General features: G+C 46.0%; 1 protein-coding gene across 1 annotated transcript in view; it reads right to left on the reverse strand.

Moving 5' to 3' along the window:
- SORL1 (sortilin related receptor 1) overlaps positions 1 to 20,045 on the reverse strand; it is a 159,440-nt gene that overhangs the window by 62,041 nt on the left and 77,354 nt on the right. The window contains exons 13-21 of the mRNA XM_061203301.1: positions 17,235 to 17,413; positions 15,556 to 15,742; positions 11,777 to 11,905; positions 10,513 to 10,598; positions 7,031 to 7,203; positions 5,815 to 5,946; positions 3,899 to 3,990; positions 2,127 to 2,373; positions 994 to 1,132 (exon numbers count right to left, since the gene is read on the reverse strand). Coding sequence (XP_061059284.1) covers positions 994 to 1,132; positions 2,127 to 2,373; positions 3,899 to 3,990; positions 5,815 to 5,946; positions 7,031 to 7,203; positions 10,513 to 10,598; positions 11,777 to 11,905; positions 15,556 to 15,742; positions 17,235 to 17,413 — 1,364 coding nt within the window. The remainder of the gene's footprint in view (positions 1 to 993; positions 1,133 to 2,126; positions 2,374 to 3,898; positions 3,991 to 5,814; positions 5,947 to 7,030; positions 7,204 to 10,512; positions 10,599 to 11,776; positions 11,906 to 15,555; positions 15,743 to 17,234; positions 17,414 to 20,045) is intronic.

The following is a 20,045-nucleotide window of genomic DNA, read 5'->3' on the forward strand; positions in this document are numbered from 1 at the left end:
ATATCTATAACCGTATTATTTCCCCTCGTCAATTTTCTCTTAGCACAGGGCCAGCCAAAAACCACAAGACAATATCAACGTTCTAGTTCAAAACAGGAAACCTAGCAGTCTGTCAATAAAGGAGAGTCAGCAGACCCAGGATGCTACTTAATCCTGCTGAGATAAAGAGGGCTCTTCTTAAAGGGACTATTCTTCTGGGGAGTGCCCAGATCCCCCTCCTCTAGAATCAACAGTATGGCTGGGAGATAAACAAGGGGCAAGGGCAGTGCAGTAAGGAAGAAGGTATCCTACTGAATAGTCTCGGACCCCAGGACCAGCCAGTCAGAGCCTTGCAGCAGTCCTTGAAGCCTCAGCCCACAATCTTTCATATACCCATTCTCCACACCCACCAGCAACACTCCCCACCCCCATCCCTTCTTCTTTCAACAAGTATGAATTGAGCAGCTACTGAGTGCTGGTCATTGGTAAGATTACTGAGCAAAAACAAAGACAGAATCTCCTTCTTCATGGGGTTTAGAGTTTCACAGTGGGGACAAGCGAATTAAGTCATCACATAACTAGATCTCGCATTGTGAGGGAAGTAGGGCTCAATGAGCAATTGGTCATCTGAGCAACCAGAGAAGACGGGACTCCTGTCGGAAGCTATGCACCCAGCACAGCGTCGCTCCCTGTCAGGGTGCCAAGCGGGGATTAAGTGCACACTGGGCCTCTCCAGCTGCAACAGAAGCCACACCACCCATCAGTCTGGGGCCAAAGGCAGGAGGAGGGTGTAATTTACCCACCGAGCACCAGCGTTCCAGGCAGGCAAAAACATGCTGTCTTCCAGCTCTTTGTGTATCATTAGAAAAGAAATTAAGATGTCATACGAAGAAATTAAATAATGCACATGTTGTCATGACAGGCTGCCAGATGCTGCTTGATCAGAGACTGCCCACACCCAGCCCCTTTCAAGAGATCAACTCGATAGAGATTAAGGAGGAGATGCTGCCTTACCGGTTGTTTTTCCCCGGTAGAAAATCTTCAGGTCCATGGGCCCCGTGAGCCGGCTTGCCAGAATCGCCATCTCAGATCCACTGTATTTGGAAGCTCGGAATATGCTGAGCTGTGACCAGTCATCCCAGTAGATCTCATTCTAAAAAGGAAACCTTTGTTAGTCAGCTCTTCTGTCTTTTTTCTGGACCCTCATTCAGAACAAGAGCTCCATCGTGCAGCGGACACCTAACATTCACTGGCTGAATGATCAGCCTGATCAAGATTTGACTTAAATGCAAGAGTCAGCGATTTTATCCAAACCTCACCAAATAACCACACTGAAGGAACCACCCAAAAGAAACTATCCAATAAGCATCCGATAAGTTTGACCACAAGTTGAACCCTTCCATAGAAAATCTGAACAACAATTTTGTGTTCGAGAGTCAAAGCACAAGTGACAGGTCATCCCCCAGGAGGCAGAGGTGGGACAGGGCTCATCTCAAGACATCAGGGAATGAAGAGAGCAAACCTCACAAGAGACCAAGACACAGAGCCAGGGACTTCCCTGGGGGCGCAGTGGTTAAGAATCTGCCTGCCAATGCAGGGGACATGGGTTTGATCCCTGGTCCAGGAAGATCCCACATGCTGCATAGCAACTAAGCCCACATGCCGCAACTACTGAGCCCACGTGCTGCAACTACTGAAGCCCGCACACCTAGAGCCCGTGTTCCGCAACAAGAGAAGCCACCGCAATGAGAAGCCCGCACACCGCAATGACGAGTAGCTCCGGCTCACCGCAACTAGAGAAAGCCCGCGTGCAGCAACGAAGACCCAATGCAGCCAAACAATAAAAAATTAAAAAGAAAGACACAGAGCCAAAATGAGGCTACCGACCCTGAAAGGCAAGCCAGGAATTTTCATGGGATGCAACCTCAAACTTTGAAAGGTGAACAGTGAGTACCCTGGACCCCTGGCAGCTCTGTCTGGCATCCCTCCCAATGGGCAGAAAGAAACCGCCTCCAATTCAGAAATGAGCTGATTTTCTAAGTTACATAAGCATCTCTGCAGAAACCCGGAGACAGCAGCCTCTACAACTCAGTCTGCTCCTCACCTACACTGACAGGTTGCCCAGTGCTGGGACAGGTGAGGCCCACCTTAAAGACAGCAATGGCGTAGGGGTGTGGGAGGTTGTCCAGGATGACGGAGCGCTGCTGGCCGCCGAAAGTGATCCGCTCGATGCAGTCCAGGTAGGCATCCGTCCAGTAGATCCACCGCTCGTCCACGGCGATGCCATTGGGCCACTTCACATCCTCCCACACAAGACGATAGGCAGCCGAACCATCCATGTTGCTCCGGTAAATGCCAGGCCTCAGGTCCCCCCAGTCGGTCCAGAACATCACCCTGGCCAAAACCGGGGAAGAGCACACATCCCATCAGAACTGGGGAAATGGGAGCTCAAAAACTGCTCCGAAGAGATAAGAATTCAGCCAGTTAGTTCAGCATTGTTATTGTAACCTCTAATTCTAATACGTAAAGCCACTTAATTACTTGACCCCCAAATTCTTTTATTGGAATTTATCTATGGATATAATCAAGTTATGCAAAGACAATGTACAAAGATGTTCATCACAGCATTGTTGTTCATACTAGCCAAAAAACTATATAGGTGTGTATACACATATATATTTAGGTGTATATACATGTATACACACAAAAATGTTGATCTATAAAGTGATACATTATGGTACACACAAAAGAATATTATGATGTCTAAAGATCTACATGTGGGGCTTCCCTGGTGGCGCAGTGGTTAAGAATCCGCCTGCCAATGCAGGGGACACGGGTTCGTGCCCCGGTCAGGGAGGATCCCACATGCCGCGGAGCGGCTAGACCCGTGAGCCACAACTACTGAGCCTGCGTGTCTGGAGCCTGTGCTCCGCAATGGGAGAGGCCGCGACAGTGAGAGGCCCGCACACCGCGATGAAGAGTGGCCCCCACTTGCCGCAACTGGAGAAAGCCCTCGCACAGAAACGAAGACCCAACACAGCCAAAAATAAATAAATTAATAAAGATCTACATGTGCTCACATAAAACAATCTTCAAACCATATTAAATATTTTTAAAACACGCAGAATAGTAAATATCCTATAATCTTTTCTGATACGTGTGTGTGTGTGTGTGTGTCTGTGTGTGTCTGTGTTTAAAGGGCATACACGTGTACATGGGTAAAAATAAACTCTGAATGATAATTGTTAACCAAGAAACTGTTAACAATGATTACCCCTAGGAAATGTGAGGGTGAAGAGTTAAGAGAATGGAGGAAACAAATATTTTTCATTTCATAAACTTCTACTCTCTTTTAATATTTTTAATCAAATGCATATCTTATTTTCAGAATTTTCTTTTAAAAATCGATCTAATTCTCAATCATAAATGCTAGAAAGCCTCATCCAGAATTTCCCTTTTAGCTCTGTTTCCTTAAGTTAATAATAAATTAATAAAAAGCACCTCTGCATTTCCCAAGTGCATACAAATTGCTGGTAAGAAAACACAAGCTGGGGGGCAGAGAAAAGAAGCAAGGGGTTAAATGTGTGCATCACACGTTAAGCTCAAGATAAAGACTCCCTACAATATCCAACCAGGCCTGACTATGTCCAGAGAGACTTTTAATACTACCTTTTGTTAGAGAAACACCCCACAGCTGTGAGACATCTGGGTGCCTACAGAGATTCTGAGGCTTGCTAATGGAAAGGGGATGGAGTTAGCTGCCCAGGATGACTAAGCCATGGTTCCAAGACTTGCAGGTCATAGATTATTTCAACCACAATCATTAGAAACAAGTTTTTGTAAAGCAGTTTGCCTTTCCATGAGAATCTGTCTGTTGCAGCATTGGACACCCATGGATTTTCTTTGGGACCACACTTACCCGTCTTGGGGCACGAGGACCAGAGCCCTGGGCCGATCAAGCACAGAGGAATTGACGATCGTGAGTCGGAAGTCGCCATCTGGATTCCCCACCTGACAAATAAAGGAGGGGAAAAGGCCAAAATGGGTCTGAGCTCCTTAAAAGACCCACATTGCAAAGTTTCCTACTTGGCTCCCGCCTACAGATGGGTCCTTTTACGGCCACCTGATTCCCCTACAGACTGACCTGGAAACCTGCCCTGATCTCCAGCCAGAATGAGTTCTTCCCTCCTCTGGCTCAGGTGACAATTCTCACACAGTCTGACAGCGGAGCCAGAGCCACCTGTGCCCCCAGTTCTGGGGGCTTGATGACCTGCACGAAGTAAGTGCTCGCTGTGTGTTTACTAACTCCACCCGCCTCCGGGGCTCCAAGCTCCAAAGCCACCAATGGCTCTGCTTTGTCCACAAAACAAATTCTCAACGTCACCGCCTTGCCGTTTAAGAGTCTCCACAGACTCTGCTCTCTCCACATTCTCTCCTCCACACAGGGAGGCTGGTCCTCTCATGGCTCCCCAAGCCTGACATACCTGTCTGCTCCCGCCATATCCACCCCCAGGCCCACCTCCTCTGCTGACCCTTCCGAGCTGCCTCGATCAAGGGGCAGCCACTCTTCTTACACCGTTGCACACACAGTGTTTGAGTTCTACCCTGTGAGCGTGTGGACACTGAAGCTTTACCTGCACCCTTCTAGCAGAGCGCTGACCACACTCAGTTAAAAAAAGGAGTGGAAGAGTAATAACAAGACCACCGACGCACCGCTCAGCGCGTGCCCGGCGCTGTGCATCTTTCCACGCCCTTCTCTCAACCGCCCCGTGAGGGGAACACTCCAATGATCCCCTCCTCGATCAGGGCTCAGCTCAGATGTCCCTTCCAAGACACTTCCTCTCCCCAGTCACACAGTCACATTGCCCCATCTGACGTTCTTTGCAGCACGTGGCACCAATAGGATGGATGGACTTATTTCTTCATGATTTTGCTTCCTCCACTAAAACCTAATCTCTCTCAGCACAGGGACGTGTGTGTCTTGCCTCCTGTGGTATCATCATGACCTAAAACCATACCTGGCACAAAGCGTGCCCGAAAACAGCAGTTGTCAAATGATTGAGTGGATAAAGGAATCCTCATCTTACAGATGAAGAAACTGAAGCTTAGAGGGGATAAGAAACTTGCCCAAGTCACTTAGCTACTAGAATAAAGACTGAACCCAGGTCTGTCTCTCGAGTTTGTGGCTTTTGTCATGCAACTTCTCCCATCTCTCTGGGTCTCTCTGCTTCTACTGTGCCTTCCAGTAAACCACAGGTCATGTCTCCCCAGTGAAATCAGTATAAAGAGGTGCGGAGGCAGTGCCCCACTGCCTCAGCAGGAACATGCAGGAGTTGAGCATGCCCAGGAGACCATGACTTCTTACCTTCCTAGTGCCCTGCGGAGCTCAGGTGCAGACAGGTGAAGTGAGGATACGAGAGCACCTACCTTACAGGGTGGCTGTGAGAAGTGAATCAAATAATTCATGCAAAGTGGTTCCAGCAGGGCTCCTCATCATTAATAACAATGATGAGGATGGCAATCATGATATTATCTTCATTATGCTAACTGATGGCATAATACTCGAGTGTGGATGTCATGGCATTATAATAACGCTACTGTATTATTATCATCATTACTGTTACTACTCTATGCTTCTGCTAGCCCAAATGTAAGTATTCAGGTATCTTAATGAAATCTGTTTGACAGATTCAGGCACCCTGTTCGCACACGGGACCTCCATTCTCTGCATTTCTCAGGGAATCTCCAGAGGAATTAGACACACTGGCTCCTGCTTCTGTGTCAAATCTGGCTCACAGCCCAGGGGCTCCCCTGCTTGCATAATTAAGGACATACCTCAATCTTTTTGAAGCCAGAATCCACCCAGTAAAGTAACTGGCTGAGGGGTTCAAAAGCCAAGGCTTCTACTGTCTCCAGGCCAGAACTGATGATCACCTCTTGCCCTGTACTCCCGTTCAAACAGAGGCGCTGATGAGAAAGAAAGAAGAAGAAACGGTGTGCAATGTTCAAATGACCTCCAGCCAAATCAGTCCCTTTGATGGGAACCCACTTATTCAATTGGCTTGAATGGTGAGGGCGGAGGTGTTTTATATTCGTAAGTGTTCCAGATGCACGAAGCTGGTTTTTAATAAAAGCATTTCTAAAATGGATTATGGCTTCCTGTTTGAAGCAGAATAACTAAACAGAACTGAATCTTTTATATCACCTTGCATTATCATCGTGAACACCGGTCACTGAGCTGTGCTGTATCACAATAACGAGGTGGAGATGACCGAAATGCATGAGTCTGTCTGCTTTTAAAATAAACGAAACCAGACTGCTGTTATTTTTAAAATCCTGTGTCTGCTTTTTATAAAAAGTCTTTCCTCCCTCGGGAAGCTCCTAGCCATCAGGTGCTATCGCTGGGACAGTAACGGGCAGTAGTCACTGCCACCCCTCCACCAAACCCCTCGGATACCCGGGCCCTGTAAAATTTCTGTTGGGTTGGAAGTCCAGATAAAACTTGCTGGAATTGCTTTTCTAAAAGGATTAAATAGGCAATGAATAAATATCAAATAGCTCTCCTTTAAAATGCATGGGTCTGAGTGTACGGCCATCTATCTGGCCTGCATGGCGACCTTTACAGCTTACTTCCTGGTTCTTGACCGTGCTCAGAATAGCTGAAATGGATAATTACGTGAACTATGGAGAAGTCAAGTGTTACTATACCACGGCTTGGAAAGAAGGATGCTAACGAGGCAGTGGGTACGATAGGGAGGGACTAATAGTGCTACATACCGAGTCCTAAAATCTTCCCAGCAGGTAAAGGGAGACCTCACTTATAAGCAAGACCGCACACTGGGGGCTCCCTCTGTCCTTCCTACAAGGACAGAGGTAGGTAGGGAAAGAACATACTAAAACAGAAAACTGAAAAGTGTCATCCGTTGGCCCTGAGAGGAGTTACAACTTAAAAACCTCCACTACCCATCTCCTTAGGCCACTCTGAAAGAAGCTTACCAGGACCGGGCAGTCACGAGGCACAGCCCCCCGAGCAGACCCAGAGTGGACGCACCTGGATGATGTCCAAGGCCAGGTCGGACCAATACAAGCAGTTGCGCTCATAGTCAAAATCCAGGGCCACCGCTGCCCGCAGGCCGGTGAGAGGCAGCTGCTCGGTGGCTCCGGAGGTCAAGTCGTAGCGGTGGATGGACTTACGCATGGCGTACAGGATGAACTCGTTCTCCTCTGCACAGACACACAAAGATGACAGGGGGCTGGACCTGGGGATGCTGAACAGGTCCTCGCACGTCTGACCCTCTTTTTTCTCACCCATAAACCTCAGAGCCACTGCACATGGCGTGGGTCAAGTGAGAAAGTAGGAATCCAGACTCAGAAGGTGGGTAAAGGAATCACATTTCTGCCTTGGGCAAGTTTCTTAAACTCCCGTGAATCTCTGTTTCCTTTGCAAAGTGTCTACTTGCTACATTTTTAAAAAATCTAGATTCCCTCCAGTAATCATGCTCCAACAGCTATTCTTCAGAGCTCGGCCTAAAAGTTTTGGTCACACTTGACAAAGTAATTACACAGATCAGCACGTTCCTCCTCGTCACAGGACTGCATCACGTGGCATCGTAATCTTGTTGACTAGAGACCCCAAGTCGCTGAAGGCTTACAGCTAAGTTTCCTAATCTATTTACTCACCCATTCAATATTGTTCACAATGACATAGAGCAATTATATCACCCTACGATATTTTCAAAGCAATAATACATTCTTGGCCACCTACAAAATGTTTTACAACACAATCATCACAAAGATTCTATTTCTACTTAAATACTTACACAACGTACATACTATGTACCAGGCATTGTTTGATCCCAGTAACAACTGTATAATGGAAGAGCTACTATTAACTTGATTTTACAAATGAGAAAACTGAGAGCAGAGAGGTTAAGTAACCCACTCAAGGTCACACAACTAGTAAGTGGCAGAACCAAGACTGGAACTCAGATGGTCTGGATCCAGAGTCTATGTTTTAACACCCAGTGGTGTAACACCGATGGTGCCATTTTTCAAGACATAGAAATAGAAGCCCAGAGTGCTTAACCCAGAGACTGACTTAACGTCAGACAACTAGGAACGTGAAGAGCTGGTGCTCTATCTCTTCCACTTAGGGAACAGCCTGGAAAACATCCAGATTCTTCCAAGGGAATGGAGATGAGCGACACACCTGCATCCATATCTGAGGCATCCGTTGTGACAATATGTTGCATCTGGGACCGAGTTGCAAATCTGGATCCCTCTGCTACATGCCTGCACGGTGACTGTGGTTGTTTTCTCTCTCTCATCCCATTCATTCAACGAGTTAACATGTCCTAGCCACCTCTGCTTTATAAAGGCTTCAATATAGGTAATGCACCCCCAAAATATAAGTCTACCTACAATTTTTTACCAAAGGTAAATTTGCCTTCTTTTCCTTCAGTATTACTTCACTTCAAAAGTATCTAAGCTACCACCACATGATAACAAACCCCTCCCTTTGGTTTGCAAGAAAACCTGCCCACTGTAATTCCCAGGGGATGGAATAGTCAAGATGAAAAGTGCCGAGCTTGTAAATGACGTTGGAATCAAGGATTCTCGTGGCAGCTGCCACGTGGAGACGCGGAGACACATTCACAGCAGCAAGCCCTTCACCCCACATCTCTCTATCATCTAGAAACCTCATTCTGTTGCTTTGGGTTTTTTTTTTTTCTTCTTCTAACCAACTAGTGCCTTTTGAGTAGAGTTTGAGTCCTGAAACACCTGCCTTAGGATTGGGTGTAGAAGAACAGACAGCATTTTGTGTGCAATTCTTAACTTAGAAAAGAAATAGAATTCTTGGTTAATCCCAGCCATACACGAGCCCAGCCTAGAGATGTGCGTTATTATCCTAATCTCAAAGGAAGAAAAATTACTTCACTTTTAAAAATCCTTCCAGATGACCAGATTACCTCATCTTTGCAAACATATTATGGTTCCACATTAGTCCTATAAAACCATCTTTTCCTTTCTTGGTACATCCCTGCCTTCTGTTCCATGCTTTAAAAAAAAAAAAAAAAAAAAACATTTAGGAGGTAGCCTACACTACAAATGAGATTTTCCCACTTCATTCCCTATTCTATCTTCTCCTATCAGAAGAGAAAATAGCTTTCCTACCAGTTTAGACAGTTTTAAACAAACTGTTTTGTCCCTCGCTGAATTATCTTCAGAAATATTTATTACCAAAGTACCTACTCCAGCCCCTTAAGAGCGATCACTCAAACCCTGCTCACCCAAGCCCTCATCAATAACAGCTCTCGTGAGGGGACTGTCTGAATATTATCTGCTCATTTGGGGGAATTTGCTGAAGCCGTGTTCTTTTTAAGTCTCCACAGTGAGGATGTTAATTACTCGGTAATGATGGAAGATTAAATTAAGGGACTAACGAGCTTAGCATGAAAAACACCAGGGCAAACTGGCGAGCAGTGAGCGATGGAGAGGGCTGCTCTCCCCTGCCCGCGGAGGACAAGGCTGCTCGCTCATGCTTCCTCTGGCGCTGATGGCTCTTCCATCGGACGCCACCACCACCAGTGGAGCCAGCTCCAGTCACGCACCTTCCCCGAGAGGCATGAGCAGGAGGGAGGGCTCCGCGGGAAGAGAAGCCCTACGTGAACAAGACTAGAAACAGAGCAAAGAAAGGAAAGATGCTAAGAGATTAGCTCTTTGTTAAGGTATCATAATTTCACGTCTGTATTACAAATACCTCAACATGTGCCATCACCACCAAATCAACTTGAAATGTTTGGAACACATTATACCTTTATAGCATGTGCACCTGCTCCAAAAGTTTCCCCCAATGAGCATGCATATGATCACCTCAAAGAATGGGAATGATGCTCATCTGCCACTTGAGTGATGGCCAAGGAAGAGCATGAGGCTTAGAGTCTGAATTTTAGCTTTGTCACTTACCAGGTGTGTGACCTCAAATAAATTGTTTAACTCTCTCCTCTGAACACGCTTCCTCATATTAAAAAAAAAAAAAAAATGGAGCTAATAATAATATCTGCTTCACTGGGTAGTTCTAAGGACTAAACTGCTAACGCATGGAAAAGTACATTAAAATGTGTAAAATTCCATTAAAATATTAGTCATAATTATTGTTATAAAAATTAAGATAGATCACTTAGCTATTTCCCAGAAAGCCATGAGTCTCTTTCTATGACAAACAAACAGATCAAGGAACACACAGAAGGCCTAAGGGTGCCCTCAGCCCCCCACGCCTAGAATACAACAGATGCCAAATAAATATTTTTCAATGAACAAAAGGGATGTCCCTCCGAAAATGTCTTCCATTCTTATAAAAACATAAGGTTATAAATAAATGTTGTTTGGATACCATGCTTAAGGGGAAACGGGAGCTCTGAGATGCCCGTAACTTCCATTCTTTCTCTCCAGGTAGTTTGAAGAGCTGGGTTGAGATCACGGGAATGCTTCAACAATGTCTCGACAAGACAAAGGGAAGAAACCACGTCTCACCTGCCAAAGGACATGGCACCAGCTCTCCTTCCAGGCGTACTTCAACATCTCCTCCACTGCAGGTGTCCCCAGAAATCTTCCGATAGCTGTCACCCACCCCCCCAAGAGCAAGAGGTCAGAAACATCAAAGAATAGTCATAAAGGAACATTTTCCCATCCATGGACAATACAGCTTATCTATTCATTTTCCTACAGAGCAAGAAGAAGGAAGTTGAATCATTCCGAATTGTTTCTGCCTGTAAATAAATTAGGCAGCCCAGACAATTTGGAGCACTGTCCCAGGCGAGAGTTTCGCATATACCGTTGACCCTTGAACAGCTCCAGGGTTGGGGGCACCGACCTACCCCCCACTGTAGGTAAAAATTCATGTAGTACTGCTACCTCTACCTCAAAATCATAAATGACTCACCCAAAGGCAGGAACTCAAATAGTCTGAATAGAATCAGGACTAGAGCCCTAGTTCTTTTGATTCTACATATTGTGATCTCTCATCGAACACAAACTTTCCCCCACCTTAACTTAAAGATCCGTACAATGAAAATACAGGTATTGTATTTACTGAAGAAAATCCACATGTAAGTGGACCTTATATTCATTTCAAATGTGTACTGTTCAAGAGTCAACTGTATCTCTTCAACACAATGCTCTGAAGACGTGCACTGGCTGAAGTTTATGACTTAAGAAACAACTGGAGGGCTTCCCTGGTGGCGCAGTGGTTGAGAATCTGCCTGCCAATGCAGGGGATATGGATTCGAGCCCTGGTCTGGGAGGATCCCACATGCCGCGGAGCAACTAGGCCCGTGAGCCACAATTACTGAGCCTGCGCTCCGCAACAAGAGAGGCTGCGATAGTGAGAGGCCCGCGCACCGCGATGAAGAGTGGCCCCCACTTGCCGTAACTAGAGAAAGCCCTCGCACAGAAACGAAGACCCAACACAGCCATAAATAAATAAATAATAATAATAATAATAAAAAGAGAGAGTACATGGAAGGGGAAAAGAAAGGCTTATTTAAAAAAAAAAAAAAGAAAGAAACAACTGGAGTTGCAGAGAAGCTTACAGACTTGCATTTTTTTCCACGGGGGCTAGGGTGGGGAGAAGAGTTTGCAAACATTGCAGTTTTAAATATTCCCCAAGCTACCTGAAACCTGTTACCTTGGAATTCTGTCATTTAGAATATGAAAGGAACCCAGGTGGTCCTCTGCACCCCCCATGCCAAGTACAGACCCGCTGTGTCCCGGACATGGCAACCTCTGTGAGACGTACCCTCTGGTTCTCCTGTAAGCAGATCCCACAGGACAAGGCACAGGAGGGGAGTATGACTTCCCAGAAAACTCAGGATCTGGAACACAAACCTCTAATAACAAATCTTCACTCATCTTGAAGCCGAAGTCACTGAAAAGGCAATTGGGGCTCGGTAAGGCCGCTGGTTGACACACTTCAGGTATTTTGGGACCCTCCCTTGCGACGTCCACCCTACTGCCCACCACCTGTATTGTAAGTTACTCAACGTGTCCCTTTAACGAATACTCACTATTTTACACTAATGCATTTTCAAAAGAAACTTTATAACAGAGCCGTAATTGGAAAACCATTATCATATGCCATAAATAGACAAAAATGAGACAGATCATGATGCCAAAGACAAAATAATACTGAATTTTTTTAGCTGGACCCAGTTCCCTGCCCAGAGACTCTGGGCCTGCCCTCTCTTTGTTAAAAGCAATTGGCAAATGTGAAGAATTACTAGCACTCAGTGAGACTTTCTCCTTGACATGACTGGAGGGATTACAAGAGAAATTTAAAGGAACCGTCTTTTTTCTAAACTAAGGATTCAATGTTATTTAAGAGCATGTCCACCTACTCCCTAAAATCACCGTGGGGGCCTCCTCGTGCACTTTGGGACCTAGACCTTGAGTCCACAGACCTTCTGCAATTTGGGGACCACATCTCTTCCACACTGGCCAGCTAGCCAGGCAGAGCCCTGGGGTAGGAAGCAGGGGTCCCAGGTCTAGTCTTGGCCCTGCCCTTGTCTGCGTGACTTGACGGCTCTAAAACGAGGCAGCTGTACTTGCCAAGGTCTGGCCCAAACCCTAAACTCGTAATCCAGTGGGACTTTCCATGTTGATGTGCTTTACCCAAAAGCCTTCACTTACTCTATCAAGTATAACACCTACTACAGGAGACGTATTAACAGGTACAGGGCAAAGCGGTTCGTGTACATATTACATCACAGTCTACATTTAGCACCCTGTAGAGCATTTTTCAGAAGGGAGCAGTTTTATTACTGTACCAACCACGTTCCATTCATTAAATCCGGTAAATTTTTATGGAATGGCTGCTTTAAACCTTTTGGGGGACCAGGCAGAGCATTAATTACTCCAATGGCAAGGTACTCTTCTTGGGCAGTTTTTTCAAACTATAGGTCATGACCTAGTGGGCTGTGAAAGCACATTGGAGGGTCCAGACCTGCTTCCTCCCCTCCCCACAAAGAAATTGCAAAATTCTTCGCACTTGAAAGTAAATCTTACCTCATAAAACTTCTGTTTACATAGATGTGTGTACGTGTCTACATACACAAATATGTGTAGGTACAGGATCACACTATAAAATACATTGCTTACTAGGAGTTGCAGTCAAGAGTTTGAAAACCACTCTTATTGGCAACCTGGGGGAATATGAAGATGTAAAAGAAACTACTCCTGAAATCAGGGAACATACAGGCAAGTAACTGTGCTTCCCAGGGAGGCCCGAAAGGACTCCTGGAAGTAAGTACAGCTGTCCCTCAGGAGCAGGACTAATGGAGAGACACCGGGAGCTCGCCGAGTCTCACTTCCTCTCTTCACGTCCATGTCCAGACCCTGCCCTCCCCACTGCCACAGGCCAGTGCCACCAAACCTTTCCAAGAGCCATGCAGTCAGGCTGGTTCCTTTCTAGAAGCTACAGCAAACAGAGGAACTACAGGATGCCCTGAAACACACCCTTCATCATTTGCATGGTCATCACCCCACAATCCCATCTGGCCCAAAGCCCAAGTCCAAGAGGGGCAGGGCAGGCCGTTCCCTGGTCTCAGCCTCCAGTGGGTTTTAGCTGAGTGGGTGTGGTAGACCCATGGGGGCCAGGCCCCTGGCTTTTGCTTTTGGTTGTTGCTATTGCTGTTTTGGGGGGATTTTAGAGAAAAATGATGATGATTTTAGAGAAAAAGCATAATAGTGGTCATCAAAAGAAAAATCAAGATTTGTTAGATTTTCTCACATATTTTTCATTTTGTCTTATTTTCAAGTATTTAACGGGGATAAAAGAGGGAGGAGAGAGGGCTCGTAATCTTTTCCATGATCAGGGCCCCCAAAGTCTCAATCCAGTCGGCAGGGATACCTCACACCAGCAAAATCCCTCCGATTAGCATTACCATTTAGGGTTCTCTAAGGGAGGGCAGAAGGCAGCAGAGGGGCACTAAGCGGACATCACTGGGAACATTGAACAGCTCTGCGCTTCTGCCATGAAAGCGTCTACGTTGTTATCTTAGGGCCACACAGCTTTCGGAGAGGATGCTCGTCTTCAGCTGTCTAAAGCCTTGCTGCTCTGAGGGTAGCTTTGCAGAGAAGCAGCCTCAGGGTCACCTGGAGCCTGGGCGACTGCAGGGCCCCAGGACAACCAATTCAGGACTTGCATTTTAATGAGATCCAAGATGATTCACATGCACCTTCAAGTTTCAGAAGCACTGGTCTAGGACCGGAATTGCCTGAATCTGGTTGGCTGTTTTGTAAATAAAGCTTTATCGGGTCACGGCCATGCCCATTCATCTAGGCGGCAATCTCGATACATAGGCAGAGCTGAGTAGCTGCAACGGAGACCACACGGCCTGCAAAGCCTAAAACGTTTACTCTATGGCCCTGTTCCCACCTCTGGACTAGAACACATCCGAGGTTTCTGGCTTCAGTCAAGGTAAGTGTGGCTTCCCAAAGCAACCTTTGGTTTCTTTATGCTTCGGCAACCACTGAAAAACGAGTTATGTGCTTATGATCAGTGCCCATGCTCTACTGAGAGCCCTGCAAATCTGGAATGATTTCACGTTGGATCACAGACTTGGGGGATTGTCTACGGGCTCTGAGACCCTATGTCTTTACTGCTAGCATCATCTTCCTAAAGCTAAGCTCTGTTCCGGTCATCAACTCTCCTCAAAAGCCTCCAAAGACACCCTCCTGCTTACAGAATATGGTCCACGCCCGAGTCTCCACCCCACCGTATTCTCTCTCTTCTCAGCCTCATCTCCACTCACTGACCCCCAGTCATACACCCAACAAGGCATCCAAACTAAACCACCAACTACACTTTCCTGTTTCCACACCTTCACGCTGCCGCTGCATCTTCCTAGAACGCTCCAGTCACGTATCCAGATGCTTCTTCCTTAAAGCCCATCTCAAACAGTGTTGCCTCCAGAGATTTCCTGATTCCCCAGCAGCAAATCACAGTCTCCTCTTTCCTATCAATAATCCCAGTAAAAGCACCCGTTCTTCCTCCAAGGTACCTGCATCTTCCCGTCTCCTGTTACAATGATTTGTGTGCATGTCATTTCTTCCACAATGTCAAGCAGTGCCTTGGATATTTTACTCAAGGACTAATGAATATACAAATATAAATATATATAAGACACTAACCTCCCCTCGTTTCAGACAAAGAAACAAATTCCCTCTAGAATAGGGCTCCTAACAAAAAGAAGTTATCTACAATTGAACCTTCAGCGTGTTCCTTTCTTGGGTTGCCCTCATAGAAACAAATCCCAGAGTGATCTATTCCTGCATAAATCACTGCAACTTGCCTGGGTGTCACACCTCCACCATATCACACGGCTGTAACAACTAAATGGAATAACCTACATAAACAGTGCCTAGCACGGTTCCGGGTTCATAAGAGATGCTTAATAAATATTTGTTTCCTATGATTCCCTCCCTTTCTTCAGGGGAAGGGACCACGCCCTAGTCTGTTTCCCACACCGGTGAGTGACCAGAATAGAACTCAGTCCCTGGCATGGATGTAGAACCCACCATTCATAGTCCTGTCGGGTACAGGAGCAGTTGGACAGGACCACCGGCCGGTCGAAGTCTTCTCCGTTAAAGCACGTGGCGTGGGGGATCCTTCGTTTGAAAACAGTCTTGTGCCCCAGCAGACACTCGCTGCCCCGCTCATCAGACGGGGACCACAGCTTGTAGTCGTTCTCTGTGCAGGGGACCCCTGAGGAGGAGGAAATGCAGCATTACAGGCAGACCCACGCAGGGTTTCCTGCCCTGCCCGCCCCGCAGCCCAGCCAACCACTTCCCATGTCTCCCGTTACTGCCCAGCGGGTGTGCAGGCCTCCGGACCCAGCCCGCCCCTCTAATCAGCCGGCTCTGAGGCCGGGCAGCAGCCCCTGGTGTCCCCTGAAACACGGACGTCCATCTGAGAAAGCTGGGAAGAAGCAAGCATCTTTGGTGCTCGCTGTCTACACTTCTGAAAGATTTTAGCAGATTCTGCAGTTTCCTTTAGAAGTAGGTGCCCAGAGGCGTTTATCTCCAGGGAGTTAGGTAGAGGCTGAATCCCTGAGAGATGGTATCACTCAGGAGTACCGACCCCTGCCTGCTTCCTGAGGCAGCGTGGACGCATCTGGTAGTATGGCCCACGAGCAAGAGAATTCACTGTCACTGCTCGGAAGGTATGGGATCTTCATGAAAGGAGGCTGAGAATTGGTCAGACAACCTGGATAGTCACTCCATCTACCCAAATCCACTCGAAATTTAAGTAGAATGGTTTCTACAGGAATTCCAAAGTACATCAATGTCTATACTGGTAGTTTATGTCTTTTTTCATATGTGTGTCTTTGGTCAGATTAAATGCTGCCTGAAACTGATGAACTACTGTCAACTCAACACCATTCCAATCAGCAAGCATTCATTAAACCCTTACTGACAATAAGGTTATCAGGCTGTCCAGTGGGTAGAATATAAATATGCACAGGGCAGGTTCTTGTGTCTAAAGACTGTGATCTAGTTGATGGGAGAGGACACACCCAGAGTGACAGACACAAATTTGTAATTCAAGGTGTGATGAATACACGTATGCTAGGGACACAGAGAAGAGGGGAGAGATCTTTTGGTTGGGATTAGCAGTCAAGTGCATTGGATCCTGATCCATGAGAAGGATTTCAACGAGTGGAAACTGAATCCAAGGGGCCTTCCAGGCAGCTGGAATAATGTCAGCCAAGACAGAGAAGTTGCAGAGGGCAGGGTTACGTGGGGGTGGGGAAGGAAGAAGTATGTTGAGGAGGTTCACTCTCCCTGCTCACTTATTTACAGGTCCTGGGTCTGGGCTAGCAGATGGTGACGAGACCCCAGACAGCTCTGAGAGGACCCTGCATCACTCACTAGGAGTAGTTACCCACTGAATTGGCCAAACTGGAACTGCTAATTTGGAAGAACGTTTTCCAAGCATTCATTCATCCACATGTTCAGCACACATATACGTAAACCTGCCCTGTGCCCGTGACCACACAGGAAATGAGGATACAAAAGACAACACGTGGCCCTATTAACAGCTGCCCGAGCAACTGCCTCTGCATCTCTCATTCACTTACTGCATACGTGCCCATCTTCTTCAATGGATCACAACCTCTTCCCAGGGCACAGTATCTACGCTGATGCTTTGGTCAATAGGTATTTCCATGCAAAGGGCCGAGGAGGCAGCAGCTTACCCAAGGCATCCGTGGCATTGACCTGGAGGATCAGCCAGCTGTGGATGTTCTCTTTGTTGGAGCCAAAGATGGTAAAGACAGTGCTCTTCTCGCCAGGCTCCGTGAGGAGCCCGTACACAAACACCGGCTTCTCGGAGAAGACGAATGTTTTCCAGGTCTCCCCTTCGTTGGTGCTGTACCTGCCCAGATGCAAGTAAAAGGATCCTTGCGGTTAAAGTCTCCGGGGCAAGAGCTTGGTTTCCAGATAACATTCATCTGTAAGAGGAACCAGGGCTCCTTGGAGAAGTGGCTGATCCTGGGCTAAAGCCGGGCAAGTTTAAGGTTGTGCCAGAAAGGGGGGAAGTGCTCACAGATGGATGCTGATGACCCAAAAGGACATGGGAGCCACCTTGATGGGGCTCCAACTGGCCAGTCTGGGAAAATATGAACTTGACAAAGAGAAACGATGGTAACAGATAATACACTGAATGAAAATAGGGCATGGGTCTCTAAATGATACCAAAAGGGAAGAGAAAGGGAAGAGGGATTTTTTTTTTTATTATACTACAATGCTACCTAATAAATGTTGAAAACAATGACAGAATGGGAAAAGTGACTGTACTCTAACCCCCACTGTAACAACCGAGTCAGACAAGAGGACCAGAGTGTTCACACGGTCTAAAGATATCAACTCGCAAAAAAAAAAAAAAAAGATATCAACTCGCACTCACTGCAAAGGGGGAAATGTAATTTACAGTGGACAATCTGAGTTACAACCCTCGACAAACTTAGCATCACTCACAGTGGTTCAACCTGACATCGTGTACCTCCTGGATAAAGCACTGAGGATACCACATCATCTAGGCACCACTATTCCATGCGATTGGACAAATTCAGAATGTGGAACTTTCTACATGACAACTGGTCTGGATTCTTCAAAACATCAAGGCCATGAAAAACCAACCAACCAACCAACCAAAGAGGCAGAGGGCTTGTTATAGATTAAAAGAGACTAAAGAGGTATAATAACCAAATGCGATACGTAAACATGGACTGAATCCTGGATTAGAAGAAAAAACAGCAGCTACAAATAGTAAAGGACAACTGAGAAAATATAATAGTCTGTAAGTAATACTGAGTTCATGATCATTTTCTTGGGTGTGATAATGGCATTCTGATTGTGTAGGAAAATACCCTTACTTCCTGGAGATACGTATATGTTTAAGTATTTAGCTATAAAGGGGCACAATAGCTGCAACTTTCCTTCAAATGATTCCCAAAAAAAAGGGTGGCTGGACAGATAGATGGCTGGACGGATGGATGGATAGAAAGATGACAGACAGGATAAACAGATGGCAAAAGCAGAGCAAACGGACAAAATGTTAACAACTGGTGATTGTTACGGGAGCTGTAGGGGAAGGTTACATGAGTAATTTTTATACAATTTTTCCAACTTTTCCCATAGTCTTAAAAATTAAAAAGTTGGAGGAAAGCGTGTCCTGAGAAAAGTCTCCAAGACAGACTACATCAGAACGAGAGAGCAAGCCCTTGAGAAAAAAAAAAAAAAAGCACCACTGAAGTAACTGTATTGATTTCAAATTATCTTTTGTATTGAAGAGGAGAAGGAGGAGAAGGAGAGGAAAGTGTGCCTGATATTTGCTTCATCACCCAGTAAGCTGGTGAGATGCTCACCATGAGAAACCACTCCATTAAGAGGGGGTTCATTAGGGTCACAGAGCTACTGGGTCTCTCGAATCCAAATTATATACAAAACTTTTCTTTCACTTTTCCCATGTTTTTGAGATATCAGTTTTACTCACTCAGGATCTTAATACTTGATGTAATTCTTTTTACAACATCATTCAATCCAAACACTTCCTCTTGTCTTGAGATTACTAAAATCGGTACTTCTGCAAGAAGTGCTATGGGTTAAACCTAGTGGTGGGGCTACAGGGCAATGGGGACTAAGCAATCTCCTCCACAGATCTTCCTAAGAGGAGAAATTCTCTTCTGGCTGATATGCTTTTGGTTTCAGCTAACTCTGAAGCAGATACGGGGATAAGGTAACTCATTCAATCTCTTTCGTGTAGCAGGGTGATGAGCTAAAGGCTTAGCGCCATCTTTAAAGCAAACTGAACCAGCAGAGTCAGCGTATTAACCAGACACTATGGGAGCTATCCGTGTGATGATGCCGGAAGTCTGCCTATTTGCACATTGCCTAGGTAATTCTACTTAAAAGCTCCTCGAACCCGAGAGAACCTCAGGAAATGAATCATCCCATTTCTTGAGAAGTTCCCAGCAGACTCTGACCATAACATATTAACGACACTAAAAAGCAGGTGCATGGCCGAGTACAGCCTTAAACCTAAGAATAAACTGTGCATTTAAAAAACAGCGCTTTTTCAAAATTTTGGAGACATGGTAGTCACATTATCAACTGCCAACAGTTAAGGGAACATCTGTTCTGGACCAACTTCTGACCTCCAAAGGAGAACTTGTGCTGGTGAAGTGAAAGTGACAAGAACCTTGCAAGAAAACAAACCAAGCCATCTTTATATGCCTAATAGTCGTGAAAGAGGACGTAGGGCCCCAGCCCTTAGGAACGGAGAATTCAAAACGTTCAAACAGAAGTATAGACATAATCTCATGGCCAAAGCTCTCAAGAAGATGGGACTATAATACAATAATAACATAATACAACCAAAGATACACTAAATAAGTGAAGCAGTGGTAGACACTCAATTTAAAACACCAATGTGTGGCTGGAGAGAAAGGTCCTTGATGAGCTCAGACTTTTAAAAAAACATATTCAAGATGAGCAAAGAGTCATAT

This window comes from Eubalaena glacialis, chromosome 10, assembly GCF_028564815.1.
Source record: "Eubalaena glacialis isolate mEubGla1 chromosome 10, mEubGla1.1.hap2.+ XY, whole genome shotgun sequence".
In the NCBI taxonomy this organism is placed as follows: Eukaryota; Metazoa; Chordata; class Mammalia; order Artiodactyla; family Balaenidae; genus Eubalaena; species Eubalaena glacialis.